We start from the raw sequence: 16,376 nt of genomic DNA, 5'->3' as shown, positions 1-16,376 counted from the left end.
AGCCCTTTGGACCAATTCGACGTCTTCTTGTTGTAGCTTCCAATATACATTCCCTACTGAATGCATACTGGAATTTATGCTTTACAAGATTGTGCCATGAATGTTCATAATGTCCAGAGGGGGTCCTCCTCATAGAGAACAGCCACATGTAGAGAGGAAGTGGGACATGCAGTGGGATGTTTACACAAAGTAGGGATAGTCACCCACCTCTCTGTCTCATCTTCAGTGGTCTGTGGGGGTCTGCCTCGCAGCCCTGATTAAGGCCTCTGAGGCAGCAGGGATAGTAAGAGACATAGTACTCCAATATTACAGCCTTGTATGTCCAAAGGAATGAGAACTGGACACCTAAGGTGGATTCAGTTGTTATTCCTATAGCCTCAGCTGTTCCAGACATTGTAATTGCCACTGAATCCACTGCCCAGACTGATGGCACTTGGTATGCTGTCTTGGACACTGCCAACACCTTTTCTAGTCCACTTATCCCTAAAGGCAAAAATCAAGATCAGTGTGCATTCTTGGCAAAGCCTCCAATATGTTTGCAGTACCTCCCTGGAGGTAAAACTAATGAAGAAACATTAATGATCTTTCAGAGCCACTGGAAGCTCCCTCAAGAAGGGAAACACCTGGTGTGGCTTTCCCCAACAACTGAATTGACTTCTGGATTTGCCATCCATCATCACAGGGCTAAACATTAGGGGATGGTTCGGCTCCTGCAGTGCTCATGGTTCCAGGAGGAAGACGTTTTAAGTGGTCTCACATTCAAGGAGGTAGACATATGCATCTATAAAAACGGTAAAATGATAACTGCTATAAGAGTGGTAGATACTATTTTTGGCTCTGTTAATATATTTAATTTATAAGCAGTGAAACTAACCTGCTGCTGCATGAAATTGGAATTTTGTTCCTTTCTTCCTTTTTGTTTTCATTATTCAGTGAAAATGTAAATGTACAAGAGCCAACCACTGTTAAATCCCAGGCTTTAACCCTTGGATCATTATTTTACCAGTTTTCTGCTCCCTTGTTGCCATTTCTATCTGCATTGGCTGCTAGGGGATACAGCTGACATGAATTTTTGACTTGACAAAGCTGTGGCAGAACCAACTAAAGGCAGAATATAAAGTAGTAATGAAGAATCATAGAACTCAAAAACACTGGCTCTACCTTGCTGTGTTGCCTTGAGTAAGCTGCTGGACCTCTCTGGGCCTCAGTTTTCTGAGAATGGATATATACAGAATGGGTATATCTATCCTACCTGCCTTATCAGAAAACTGTAAAGGCCAGATGAGTTAATGGATGGAAATAAGCTATGGGAAATTATAGTAGGACATAAAGAATTGCCCCACTGGTGTGGCTCAGTGAATTGAGCATCGTCCCATGGACCGAGAGGTCCTGGTTCAATTCCTGGTCAGAACACATGCCCAGGTTGCAGGCTTGATCTTCAGTGGGGGGCATGCAGGAGGCAGCCGATCGACCTCTCTCTCACATCTATGTTTCTATCTCTCTCTCTCTCTAAAAAATCAATAAAAACATATTTAAATTGTTTCCCCTTTATTGATTTAGGAGAGAGGAAGTGAGAGGGAGAGAGAGATAGAAACATCGATGAGAGAGAACAACGATTGGCCGCCTCCTGCACACCCCCCACTGGGGATCGGGTCCACAACCTAGGCATATGTCCTGACCAGGAATTGAACTGGCAACCTCTTGATGCATGAGTCAATGCTCAACCACTGAGCCACACCGCTGGACAATAAGAACATTTTTAAAAAAAAATAAAATCAAAGAAGCCAAAGACGAAAAAATATTATTACACAGGTTTGCAGTGTAAGAAATGAGATGTGGAGGATTTTGAAGATTCTAAAAAAATCTATATGTGCCAAATAGCATCATTGTAACTAAAATATTTTCTGTTACTGATCATTGAGTAGTACCTGCCTGTTGGGATGGCTATTTCCCAGGTGTTCCCATCTTTCCCAAGATGCTTGAATTTCATCCAGCTCAAGGAATAATTTTCATATATTTAGAATAGATAATAATGGTCGCATTACTATGTACTAAGTGTCAGGCACTGTCTTAAGCACTCACAAGAAACTATAAGGAATGGAGTGTTCGCATCCCCATTATACAGATGGCAGGAGATAAGGGACTGTGACAAATGTGACACAGCAGGAGTCCAGAACTGTCTGACCCTAGAGCCCAGCCTCTTAAGCACCTGGTTATACTGGCTCCCTGTGCTCAGTGTGCACACAGAATCTGACAATAAATCCTGCTTTCATATTTCCATTACTGAGCATCCACTGCAGTCCCCAGAATCCCAGTCACTGAGCATCTCTAAAATTTAGTAAAGACTGACTATGAACAGGGCATTATGGGGAATATAAAGACAGGAGAGATGGCTTCTGTTTTTAAGGAGCTTACACTCAGAGGAAATTAGATGTACCTGAACAACTCTAATAACAAAGGAAAGTCATTACTGCTGCAACAGGCTACAAGAGCCTTGAGAAAAAAGGGATTACTCCCTGAATTATTTAAAAGTGGAATCATGCAGTTTAATTTTATTTTAATAGGTTTTATTAATGTAAGCTCAGCTGAGAAGTCTGTCTGAAAATAGTGATATGAAAATCTCGAAGATGAATCAGAAAATGTCAGAGTTGAAGGGGACTTTAGATCCTCAAGTTCACCTCCACATTTGAGATGGGCCGAGTGCCCAGTGTTTCAGGATGAGTGAGCTGGTGGGAGGACCTGGAATCAGATCTGAAATTGCAGATCTTTTCTCTGTCCTAAGGCACTCCTTCCTCCTGCTGCTCAGCAGGCGGTGCCCTGGGGCAATGAGCTTTCTCAGGAATATGTATTCTTTGGGTTACTATTGTTACAAATGTCTACTACTGACATCTTGTTGCACAAGCCTTCACCAACTCTCCCTTCTAGCTCTTCCCCTCTAGCCAGTAGTAATACCCCCTACCTCAAAGGTCTAAAAAGCCCATTTTCTCCTGGAATCCTCCTTCCCTCCTTTCTCTTCACAAATATTTACAGAGCACTTCCTATGCAGGTGATCTTCTGTTCAGCTCTGAGGATACTGATTGAATGAGACAGATCTTAACATGCATCATCTATTAGGTATCTCTCTAATGCTCTATGTTTTGTCACCCCAAAGAGGTTGTAAACATGGAGAGAAGAAATCTGACTTTATTCTTGATATCCCACAGCACCTTAAAGCGATACTTGGTTTTAGTGTATCATGATACCCTAGCATGGGGATATTAAAAAATCATCACTGATATCCTTTTTTTTTTCTTTATTGATGTTAGAGAGAGGGGGAGAGAGAGGGAGAGAGACAGAAACATCGATGAGAGAGAACATCGATTGGCCACCTTCTGCATGCCCCTGCACTGGGGATCAGGCCCACAACCTGGGCATGTGCCCTGACTGGGAATTGAATTGGCGACCTCTCAGTGAATGGGTCGAAGCTCAACCACCGAGCCACGCTGGCTGGGGGCCACTGACATCTTCAAACATACACAGACATAGAATAGTACAACAAACTCCCAAATGTTTGTCACCAGCTTCCACAAGTATTATTCTGCTATTCTCATTTCAAAGCTTGCTGAGAGGTGACAAAGGGTCACATGGAGATGGCCAGGTCAGTGATGGGAAATGCAGTAGGCACTAGGCTCAGTCATGGATCCCAGCCATAGGGGCAGGCAGTAGAATAGCATTTATTCACACAAAGGGCAAGAGGCAGGAAGCAAAGCAGTTTGCCAAGCGCGGGTGGCACTGGTAGAGTATCATACGCAGACAGCCTTAGAAAAAAATCATTCAACCAGTTTGCTGGCTACCTTTGTGGGTGGACCAGGGCTCAGGGTGGTCTAAGAAGCACTGGATGGCTTCCCATGTGACCTATGCAGATGCTACTCCCTTTGATAGAACGCTCTGCTCTTTCACCAGCTCCTCTGATGGCTGCCTCTTCAGTGAAGTATTCCTTGGCCACACTTTCTAGAGGTATCCTCTCCTCATTATTTCAACTTAGCAGCCTGCTAGCTTCCTAAGCAGCATTCTAAATTCTGTAATTATTTGTTAATTTTCTTGTTAACTTTTAGCCTCCTCTACTTTACTGTCAACTCCAATAAGGGCAGGGATCCTGTCTTTCTCTTGTCTTCATCTCTATTTCTCCAGAAACTAGAACACATCTATATATGTCTAGCACACAATAGATACTCAAATATTTTTCAAATAAATTAATGGTAGCCAGCACTAAATATTTTGTTAATATCTTGATAGCTGAAGCAAGGGTTGAGCACAGTGGAGGCAAAATGGTAATTTCTAATCTAATCAGGGCAAGTGAAAATCTCTAACCCAATGGCTCTAAATTCTGGCTGCATAATGGCTCTGAATTCTGGCGAATCTCTTGGGGAGCTTTAAAAAATACCAACACCTGGCTCCTCTACAGATCAAGTGAATCAGACTCCCTGGGGTGGTGGCTTAGCATAAATATTTTTTAAAAGCCCCTGTGGTGACTATAATTTGCAGCCAGGTTTGAGAATCACTGCTTTAATGAAGGAAGGTTATATGGATTTTGACACCAAGATGAAGGTAGTGAATTTTAGAGTAGAAGACAGATCTGTTCAATTCAGCTTGAGAGGGAGTTAAAATGGTGTGTTCTAGTCAATCCTTCCAATAATTAAAACCAAATCAGAGATAAAATAAGTAGAGATTGACCGTTGAAAATTAGAAAATGAGGTACCTAATAACTGATAGATTTTTTTTTTTAATTATACTGTGGTGCATTTAAATAATAATTTTTAAAAAGCAGAATAATTTGCCCTGGCCAGTTTGGCTCAGTGGTTAGACTGAAGGGTTGAGGGTTCAATGACCAGTTAAGAGCACATACCTGGGTTGCAGGTTTGACCTCCAACCCTGCTCAGGGTCATGTGGGAGGCAACTGATTGATGTGTGTCTCTCACATAGATGCTTCTCTCTCTCCAACCCTCCCTCCCTTCTACTCTCTCTAAAAATCAATGGAAAAATATCCTTGGGTGAGAATTGACAGCAACAACAAAAAACCAAAAGCAGAATAACTTTATTTGTTCTATTTCAATTTTAAATTACTTCTGCTTTTATTTTTAAAAAACATAATTGAGTTAGAAAAAACATAAGGTATTCTCTTTGGCTCTCATGTTCACTTCTATCACAGGCCTATTTGTTCATCATGACCATCATAACCGGACATCATTGTGCCCTTAGTATTTGTAAATATAATATTTTTAAAAAATAATCTTAAGTGTGTCAGATTGTGGCACTTATAAAAGATCTTTCCAACCCACCACAGAGCATTCCATTGTTCTCTCCCTACATTTTCTCACCCCCACTCCCCTACCTTTCCTCTTGTTCTTTTCAGATTATTTTCTAGTGTTTCAGGTGAGCTGATGAGGTTAGGGGAAGTGAAGCTCTTCTCACTTCTAGAGCTGGGCTTGCTCCCCATCATCTGCAGGTGGCTCTGAGGGTGGCACACTGTTCTCCTAGAGCCAAATGCAGAGAGGCTATAATCACTGAGCTGTGCTCCCTTAGTGTTGCGGGCTGAGAGCAATAGAAATGGTTGACGCAGAGCGAGATTTTCGATTGTTGCTTCTCAGTGAGTCACATAATGTGCTGTCGGCACTCTGATGGGACCTACCGAGGTTTCCAGGGCTTCCTGGGCCATCTATGAACCCCAGTGAAGGTGCCGGAGCTAGTACGGCAGGGTGGCTATGCCTTCACTGCCTTCACTGGGAAAGGTTGGCAGCATCTTCTCTGGAGGAAAATAAAATGTAATTTTTAGTTTGTCTTTAACCATTTGCAGTCAATTCCTCTCAAGTGCAGGAATCACAGCTTTCTTTTTGTGGTTCTTCTAATTTTCTACTAATAGAATTTTTACAAAAAATATCTACTTTTCATATATTAGTTATAACTGGAACTGATTTCCAGGTATCTGTACAGATAGTCAAATATATATATCATCTAGTCACAGTTATGTTCAACTTACTACTAATAATTATTACTGTGACTATAGAATTTTGTACTTTACAATGTGACTTTATAAATAATAATAGCAGCTAACATGTATTGAGCACTATGTGGTAAAAGCTACATATGCATGGGTTCAGTTAATCCTTTCCAGCTACCCTCTGAGATAGACACTATTATTGTCTCCACTTTGGAGTTAACTGAAGTTTAGCAATCTGCCCAGCGACACAGAGTTTGTAATTGGTAGAGCTGGTTTTGAAACTCAGGTCAGTCTAAAGCACTACATTAAAATTCTCCCGACGCCCAACCCTAGCAGTTAGCCCCATTTTACAGAGCTAGAAATGAAGACCCAAGCAATTGAAACCTTGTGGTGCTGCATTTGGAGCCCGCATTTCTGATTTCAGGTGGAGAGCCCTGTCTACTCCCCAAGGCAGCTTCCTTCAGGGTAAGCTGTCCTAAGTGCTAATGTCTGTCGCTGACATCCGTGGCCCTCCACTCAGGCTGATAAATAAGCAAAGGGTGAGTACTGTAGTAAGAAAATCAGAGGGGCTTCTATTCAAAGCATTAGGAGCAAAAGAGATGCCTGCCTAGTTGGAAATGCAGGTGCAGGCTCTGATCTGAGAAGCCAGGGTTTGGAGGCACAGGAGGAAAGAAGCAAGTCATGCCCACTGGGCATGCAGCCCAGGCACTTCAGACACTACCACGGAGCCAGCCGAGTCCCAGTGATTGATCCTGCAGCCGAGGACGCCTTCTCTCAGCAACTGCAGGTCTCCACAAAGGGCGGCTGTGCATGGAGAAGTTTGTCAGGGCCTCTAATGAGAGGATTGGGTTTCACATCACAGCTACCCCTAAACAGGTACACTCTGCTTCTTTCATCTTCCTGATGGCTCCCACGGGAAAGACAAGAAAGAGAAAGGAAGCTACACCAAAAAACAGGTCACAGACTGGTTTGGCTGGGTTTTGTACCTCCCCTGCCTCACCACCTCCAGCTTGGAAATTCTTTAATTTTTGCTCAGCCTGTGTGGCCACTGGGCAGCAATGGGAAAAGCTTGCCTAAGTAACTTTTCATAATTCACCCGCCATGACTCCCTGGAAAATTAACGCCTAGATAATTTTGCATACGCTACTGCTTCTGTGTGGAAGATCTTTCCCAGACCCCAAACTTTCCTTCCTTTGGTTAACTTGTGCTTCCCCTTCAAGATCCACCTCAGGTGTTATCTCCTCCAGAAAGACTTTCTTGCTGCCTGACACCTGCCTGGCACAGGCTGGCTTCTGTTCCTCTTCTGTCCTGACAAAGTGCTTCTGCCGGTCCCTGCCGACTCAGACTCCTGTCTCCAATCCACAGTTAGCTGCTGGAGGCAAGGGAGTGCCCCCGTGTCCGCACAGCATCTATCCGGCAGGCAGCACAAGTGTACACGGATCAATAAATGATAAATGGATTAGGCTGGGATTATAACTGCCTATTTAAAGCACTTAATCTTTTCAAAACACTTGGTTTAAAAAAAAAGCTTTTATTTTTTTCAGATTATAAAAGCAGTAATGCTGATTGCTGCAATTTTACATATAAAAAAATCCACAAAGAAGAAAATAAAAACTATCTGCAATCCCACTACCCAAAGGAAACCACTTTTAACATTCAGATGTAGTCTCTTCCAGTAATTTTCTCTGTGTACAAATATATACAAAATCAGAATCCTATTGTCATATCTCATTTTCTCAAAGACTGTAGCAGCAGATAGAGGAAATATTTTATCACAATTTAAATGATACGAAAACTGGAACCCAAAGCTACACATCTAGTTATGGCAGAGCTAGGACTAGAGTAACAGATCTTTTCATGATGCCAGGCTCCCACTGCTCCCCATGAGGCCTCATAATTGGATGGTACAAGAAGAAATTGTGAGAGATAAACCAAAGAACTGATATGCATATATGCATAACAAATGGACACAGACAACAGTGTGGTGAAGGTGGGGGGTGGCGTGGGGAGCGGGAAGGAGGGTGTCAATGGGGGAGAAAAGGAAGGATATTTGTGATACTTCCAACAATGAAGATAAATTTTTTTTAAAAAAAGGGAGAAATTGTGCATCAATCCAGCATCAGTGGGACATGGGTTTACAACTGGATGTTCCTCCTCAGGAAAGGGACAGATTTAAGCTGATCTTGTGTCCATGTCATGGCTGTGCAGTACGTAAGGGCACAGCCTGATATTTCAAAGGGAAACAAAAGTGGAGTACGTAGGATCTTAGTTCTATGATAGGCTAACTAGCAAAGCTAGCAGGCATCATTAAGATTCCATTTCTTTCCAATGGCCAGATGACATCTGAACAGTGGTAGCTTGGCTCAGATCCTGTTGCTATGGGAACCACCGCCATAGGTTTAATCCCACCATAGACTAGTGAGCTGTACTACGATCCATGACCACTGACTGTATTCCAGAACAATGTACACAACAAATGTTCAGTAAGTACACACTGGGCTGAATTGACTGTTTATTATTATTCAACAGGAGCAGTCAGCAAAAAAATAATGCTGACAGCAAATATAAATGCTCCACCACTATGCTCAGTATAGAAAAGGCAACCCAATGTGAACTAGCTTTATATTTTATTCTAAATAGAGGACTAAATTGTTATCCCTCAAATACAAACACACACCAGATTGTTAGCTCTGCAGACGAGGGAACCATGTCTTATTTATCTACATATCCTAGCACAGAACCAGACACATTTGAAGTGTCAATGTTTTTTGAATTGAATTATATTTGCTGGGCTGGCGTGGGAGTTAAAAAGATGTTGACTAGTAATTCACCATTCCTTTCCCAGAGAGCTCTGTAAATCAAGCTCTTAAAAAAAAAAAGCAGCAAGCTAAATTCCAAACCTTCTCTCAGGATAATGCCCATGGCTGGTGGGTCTGGACTATGTCCACTGAATGTGCAGATCTCTTCTACACAAACACCACTCACTCCCAAGGGAGCCCACCACTGGCTGGCTGGCTGTGGAGACTCACACGTTCCCTCTTTCCAATAGCACTGGGGTCAGGGGAAGAGGGTGGGAGCTGAATGATGAAGCACTGCTGAACTTAATGTTCTCCTCTTCCCAGGAGAAGGAGAATCTCACAACAGAAGGAGAGTTGGCACTTTTCTGGAGGAAGAACCATAAAGAACACGCATCATTGAAAATGATATTTTCTGAAGACAAGCTGTTTTTTAAAGGGCCGCCCTCATATTCTCTCTTACCCTAGATTGGAATGTTGCTATCGAGATGGACTTATCAGAGTTGAGCTGGAATCCTACAAACTAGGGTCAAAGTTGACTGAGTCGGTAGAAGGATAATATGGGTTGAAGAGCCACCAGGCCATGATCCTCACTTTAAAAAAATTTATTCTAGAACATTAAAACAAAATGGAACTTTCTAGTAGAAACTTTTCCTGAAATGTACTGAGCTATGTTTGAAGAAGCTGGAGTAGAAAACACTGATTTTTCTGGGAGGCAACCAAAACACAATTCAGTAATCCCCTGAGCTCTTAACAAATTCTCTTAAAGATTTAATCACAATACAGAATGCACAAGTTTTTTGTTTGTCCGTTTGTTTTTAGACAGGGTGGAAGGGGGGGGAGGGAGAGAGAGAGAGACATTGATATGAGAGAAACACATCGATTGGTTGACTGATTGCCTCCCACATGACCCCGACTGGGATCAAACCTGCAATCCAGGTATGTGCCCTTGACCGGGAATTGAACCTGCAACCCTTCAGTGCGCAGACCAATGCTTTATCCATTGAGCCACACTGGCCAGGGCTAAATGCACAAGTTTTTACTGGCAGTGTTTGGTTATAAACTGTACAGCTCTCTGAAGTGGCATCCTATACAATTCCTAGGTCTGTCTCTGCTATACATTCCAGGGGCTGCTGGCAAGGTCTGGCAGATTGGTGCCCAGGTCTAGCCCAGTACTTTCTTTCCAGGGGATGTAGGACACATTTTCCCAGCTGCCAAGTTCTCTACTTATGAATGAAGAAAGTTTGAATGAAGAAAGGTGCAGAATTTATTAGCACAAAGAAAGATAAAAAGAAAGCTTGCTACCTTTTTAAGTGCTTTTACATATGGTTTCTTTATTAGAGGTTGGTGTTTCCAGAAATACAGCTGCCCAGCTTATTTGTGCTAAGTCAGTGGGATTTGTTTTAGCTTCCTATGAACTTCTGTGAGCTCTGCTACCACCATGTATCAACCGAGGTCTCTTGTGCCATGCTTTCAAAGGAAGTCACCTGCAGGAACTCTTATTTGGGGAAAACAAAGCCATGAAGACTTGCATCTTTAACCTACACACACCATGCTTTGAAATCCAGGTTTGTCCATTTCTGGAAATCAAGCCTATCTAGTCATCCAAAAACCATCTTTTTCCAGCCTAGATTTTCTCTTTCCCATTCCTTAAAATGCCTGTTTCCATATCCAGACCCAATTCTGAGGCAAACATTGGCCTCAGACCATAGCACAGACACAACAGAGTACTAGCAAGAAACAGTGCAGCATGGTGAAAAGAAAACAGGATTTGGAACTGAGAAACTCTGAGCGTTCCAGCTCTTACTACTTGTCTGACCTTGGATAAGTTATTAATAACTTTAGTTTCTCTTTAGCAAAGTAAGTATAAATAGTCATTCTATCAGACTCTCTTCAGAGTAATTATGCCAAAGTGTAATTATTTTGTTTGAATGAAGAAAGGAATAAAGCAAGAAGGAAACAAAGGAAAAAGGAAGGACAGAGAGAAGGGAGGACAGTGTTGAGAGCATTATTGATGTACCGTATATGAAAGTAGTCTATAAATTAAATATTGTCCACATTATTAAAGAAATTATAACTCACATTTGATGCATTAATTACACCAGCAAGATCTTTTAAAAATGTTACTTCCCCCCATCCAAAGGAGGGAAGTAATATACCGGCCAATAGCTTTTGATACTACTTATAGTAAACATCAAACTTCTTTTAGCTTAAAAAGCCCTATGTGATCTGACTCCAGTGGGGCCTCAAGTCCACACAGTGTCTCCTCCCCGTCAGGTCCCCATCACTTGGCTATTCTTGTGTTCTGTCAAACAAGTCTGCTGTAAAGCCTTTGTGCTGGCCTCCTCTTCCCCTTCCTGAAAGCTCTTCTGCAAAATCCATATGGCTGGCTCCTTCTTGTCACTGGGCTCTTAGCTTAAATGTCACCTTCCCAGAGAAGTCTTCTTCTACATGCCCTGTAAAAGAGCCCTCACTGACTCTGATACAGTACTCTATTCTTTATATATTCACTTATCTACTATTACAAGTCTCTTCCTCATTACCTGATGATCAATAAGTATTTTCACGTTACATTATATTTAAGATATTTACAAGTCTATGAGCTTAAAACAAATATAAAACTCTATGGTTCCAAATGGAAATTTCTCTCTTCACCCCTCCATATCCAGCCCCATACACACTTTGACAGAGGCATCCTGGCCCGGTGAATAAAAGCAACTGTGCCAGTCACTTTTAGTACTGTAATTTAGTTGGAGTGATGTGCAACCAGTAATACAATAATCATTCACAACTCTGACTAGAGGGATTGTTTTGAGTCATAGAAATGGTGCTATTGGGTGCCAAGTTGTTCTCTGTTCCAGGCTTGGAGGCCGCCTGGAAATAGGCAGAGAGAAGCAAATGGCAGGAACACTCACTGGTTTCACTGATTTGTTTACTGTGAACCCTGGGGGAGTAGCAATTCTATAGAAAGAGCACTGGACCGGGGCACAGGGACAGGTTCTAGGGCTGCCTCTACCTGCCTTCTCCACCTCCCACCCCCTACCCTGGACTACAAGTCCCTCTGTTACATGAAGTACAACTAGATCATCTTGAAGGGGGATCCTAGCTCTGACATTCTGTGTGTTAATAAGAGCAGTCTGACCTTGCATAATGACCAAGACATCTGTGAAAAGGATGGCCCATGTAATATTTCTGATAAACGCAGCTTTTCTGGACTAAGTGGGATTTCTTTGACTGGTCAGTCACCCAACAAACTCAGGTCTCTGCTTTTGCTGTTGTTCCTTAGCTTTCCATTTCCTATGCTTTGTTAGTTGGTGCTCTGGGAAAATCCCCTCATTGCCACATAGGGATCCACATCTAACAGTAAATGCACTTCATTCAGCCACTCTCCAAGAGCTGGGTTCCTACTGAATCTGATCTTGGCCAGCACTCTCCCATCTGCTTTCAACATGTTGCATCTGACATTAACTAATGTCTCCTATTAGCATTAAAGAAAACAATCTGGAAAAATTCACTCTCAAGCAGAGTTCAAACAGGCCACAAGTAGATGTGGAATCTCAATTGCACAAGGTTTCTTAAAATTATAGTAGTATATAAATGTATAAATATGTTACATATAAATGTGTGTGTGTGTGTGTGTGTGTACACACACATATAGAGGTGCGGGTGGTGGGGGTAAAGCCAAAAGTCTGTGAAATGGGTCAAGAATGCTGCCCAATTTATGAAATTAACTGGTAACAGAAGAAAAATTCTCCCAGTGTGTAACAAGGAATGATCAAAAGAACTGAAGGACATGGAGAAAGAGCAGGGAATCTTTATCTCACAACTTACTGGTAATGGGTTAAAATTCTGGTCCACGAGGTGATTGTATCCATGGTCAAAAAATGAATGCCGTATCACAACATCAATGCCCTGATGGGCCAGCATTCCTAACGTGTTCAACCATCTAAAAAGCAGGGGGGAGAAAGCTACATCAATACATTTTTAAATAGCATATAACAAGCTCTACAGAGACTGGCTAACACACACACATAGACACTAACCACTCCCACCACCAAATTCACCTCATACTTTAAAGGAGAAAATTATTTTAAGCATTGAATACACAGCTGGAAGAGATTTTAGAGATTATAAAATCTAACCTCTCACTTTATAGGGAAAGAAACAAAGACCTAGGAGAGTAAAATTAATCACCCTTGGTCATAAATAGCTTGTTGCTAATGATTTATCTGTTATTCCTGCAGTATTCAAAATTAAAGTGAACACCCTACCCACTTGTAAGCCTCATTATTACCCCCTGGCCACAGGACACACAATCACAGGAGCTCATACACTATACTTTTCATCACTGAAGCTCTCCGACTTACACCCGAGCACTGAGCGTGCACCTTTCATGTGTCTCTAACTCAAATACTCCTATGACCCATGAAAGAGTGGGCCAGTCATTTGTATTCTCACACATTACCTCCACATTTGATGCAATAATAATTGTCCTTGGCACTATCTCTAACTCTACAGGGATTCAAGCATGCTGCCATAACACACATATCACAGTGGAGGACCTGCACTGCTCGGACACTTTCTGCATACCCACTATGCCAAACACCCACTTTCCAGGGCATGCTGTCCTTCAAAAATGCTGTTCTATTGGTTCTTCCAACATCCATGCTAACTTTGCCTTCATTATTCACAAACTCAGTTCATTCATTCATTCATTTATGGATTCATTTACTTTTCTCTTTCTCTTTGATTCCTACTTCTGAAACTTAGGGAAACTTCTAATTGTAATACTACATGTGTAAGAAATGTGACTGAGAGCTTCAGTCTTCTTAATATAAAAGATAAGACATTTCACAATCTTTCCTGAGCATGTGTGTCTAGCTTCATCTTTCTCCTCTTCTTTCCTCTTCTCTCCCCCTAAACCCCATTCCTCAGGCTCTCATCCACATAAAACTACTCTTATCTTCCCAAATACACCATGTTTCACATGCTTACCTGAGTCTTTATGTATTTTTTAACTTCTGTTCAGTATTCTCTTCCTCTAACCTACCTTATCTGGCAAATTTCTTTCCACCTCTTAATCTCCTAGTCAATTGTCACCTCCTTCTAACTTCTGCTGCCCCAGTCAGCAGTAGTAACTTCCTCCTCTGTACCTCCCAGAACTCTTATTCATACCCTTTGCCAGTCACTCAGTGACAATCACTTTCTTACTTCTCTGCCATACCCCAGCTGGTTATAAATTCATCAAGAACAGACTATGTTTTTGCTTGTACCCAAAACACCCATCACAGTTGCTAGAGACAATATAGGTGCTCAATACTCTTTATTATGTTGAAAATGATCTGGATCAAATTAGAGTCAAGGAACTTTAAGAATAACCATTCAGCATACTAGTGACATATTATGCATAGTTATGATTTCCCAAGTATGAAACCATATGGAGCTCAAAGCCAGTGACTTACAGAATTAAAGTTTTCCCTTATTGGAATAAAGAGCATTGCTAATTTTTATATTATGAATGAATATCACTAATATTTTCAAATATTTTTTACATTGACAATTATAGTTTATTTTTATAAAAACTAACAAATATTTACTGATAGTTATAAACACACACGCAAAAAAACAAAGCAAAACACAAAAACAAAAGTTTTATATGTAAAAGAAAATTTAATAATAATGTAAGAGAACCATTTTTGTTGTTGTTTTGACTGAGACATTGTAACCCAAAAAATGAAATTACTTTTGGAATATCATATGCCTAAGTTACTTGTCTTTATTATTTTTATTAATTTAGCAACCCTGTGAAATCAAGATAGCAGGTTTAGCTTTTCCTTTGAGACATAGTATTAACTGTCTTGTGGTAGAACTATTATATGAATTCTATTACATGCTCATTGAACAACTGTTCTGTGCCACCCAATGTTAGATGCTAAATCAGTGTTCTTTCAATGTGAAAATAGCACAAATAAAATAGGGTCTATATCTAACAAGTATTTATCTATAAAAACACATGTGTCTTATTCTCCATTTTAGCCCTCTCCTTGTAGAATGAATGAAGAAACAGAGTAATGTAGATATGTCATCATGTATATGTGAATCCCTATACCCACCAGCATCTGGATGTCAACACAAGACGGTATTTTGGTATTTTCATATATGAAAAGACTCCAATTGTTCATTCATTATTCATTCAAGAACATTAATTAATCAACTGTAAATACCAGGCCTTGTTCTCAGCATTGAGGATTGATTTTTATAAATGCTATATGACCATATAAGTATTTGTATGGGTATGTAAATATTTGTACATACACATTTATAAGGATGGTATCAAATTGCTACTTGTGACCACTACAGAGACTAGCACAGTTGACAGCAAAGATTATATATATAAAACAAATCAGTGTTAATTAGCAAATCTGATTTTATTTTTTTGCTAGCATATGGGGAGTTATTGAAGGAATTCTAACATGAGAGGTAAGAATATGCATCCTTCTCTCCTAACCCACATACTATATGCACATCCCTGCAGCATTCAAAAATGACTGCAGTCAGAACTTCTGCTTCCCCATGGCTTTTCAGAGTGGGTGATTATTACTGAAGTTATCTGCATCTTCCTCCTGCAATAAGTACTGAGAGGAAAAAATAAATGATGTTCCAAGTCTCCCTTTTATGCTCAAGTAGAGAAAGATGGTACACCAATTGAAATATTTTACCAAGGCTGCTACCAGTATTTTCCATTCCACAAAAGTTTATTGCATATCTACTATGTGCCAGACACGACTAGAAGCTGGAGACACAGTAGTATGCCAAGGGTATATTGTAGTGCCTCAAAGAATCCCAAAGCCCTGATGGGGAAAATTACCCTTGAATACTTGGTAGTGAAGAATTCTGATTCATGATCATGGGTATGTGTACTATTAAGCTCACAGTTATGCCATATATTTTTAAAAGCTTAAAAAAATGCCTGGTTTCCAATTACTTGCTAACTTTCTGGAACTTCCTATAATGCTTTACTTTTTGCTCTAGGAAGCAAAAATGCATTTTGAATAGAACTGAACTCAAAGGGCACAGTGCTGGGTAGTGCCAGTGCAGTTGAGAGCAAATCAGTGATAAAGAGGTAAGAAAGAAGACCAGGAGCAGAATGAGCTAGTTTTCATGTGATCTGTGCCAACTAAGCAGTGGGTTTCTGAAATATGACTAGAACCTAAACAACTATGTTTGTCTGTGTTCTGCAAAATGCAGAGATCTACAGATATTTAGCTGATGCTCACGAAATGATAGGTCTCTCTCCAGCTCCCTCCATGAAGGTCTGTGGTATTTCTTATTTCACATCATCCCTGAAAGGGAAGAATGCTCATGAAAACACTCAGTGCAACTGGGCTGCTTGCTGGGCCCTGCAGCTCTTTTGCAACAGTTGTACAAAAGCCATTACACTGCTGATGCCAAGAGGTCCCCTATATTACTACTGACTACCAATCTGACTTCTTACCCTTGCCCCAGAGCTCACAGGAAAACCCAGGGGGCAGTACATTTTTTAAAGAAGACTCTCAGCAACGCTGTATCAAATGCGTATTCATTCCGTTTCATTTATCTGAACC

At 41.0% G+C, this 16,376-nt stretch overlaps 1 protein-coding gene across 3 annotated transcripts in view; it reads right to left on the bottom strand.

Annotated features, from left to right (window-relative positions):
* The window catches only part of HPSE2 (heparanase 2 (inactive)), a 667,750-nt gene that overhangs the window by 114,750 nt on the left and 536,624 nt on the right, over positions 1-16,376 (bottom strand). For all 3 annotated transcript variants that reach the window (XM_036265132.1, XM_036265133.1, XM_036265134.1), the window contains one exon: positions 12,604-12,718. In XM_036265132.1, coding sequence (XP_036121025.1) covers positions 12,604-12,718 — 115 coding nt within the window. The remainder of the gene's footprint in view (positions 1-12,603; positions 12,719-16,376) is intronic.

The sequence above is a fragment of the Molossus molossus genome, unplaced genomic scaffold, assembly GCF_014108415.1.
Source record: "Molossus molossus isolate mMolMol1 unplaced genomic scaffold, mMolMol1.p scaffold_m16_p_17, whole genome shotgun sequence".
NCBI classification, from domain to species: domain Eukaryota; kingdom Metazoa; phylum Chordata; class Mammalia; order Chiroptera; family Molossidae; genus Molossus; species Molossus molossus.
Note: the sequence above shows the minus strand (reverse complement) of the source record. Positions and strands in the feature narration are given on the sequence as shown.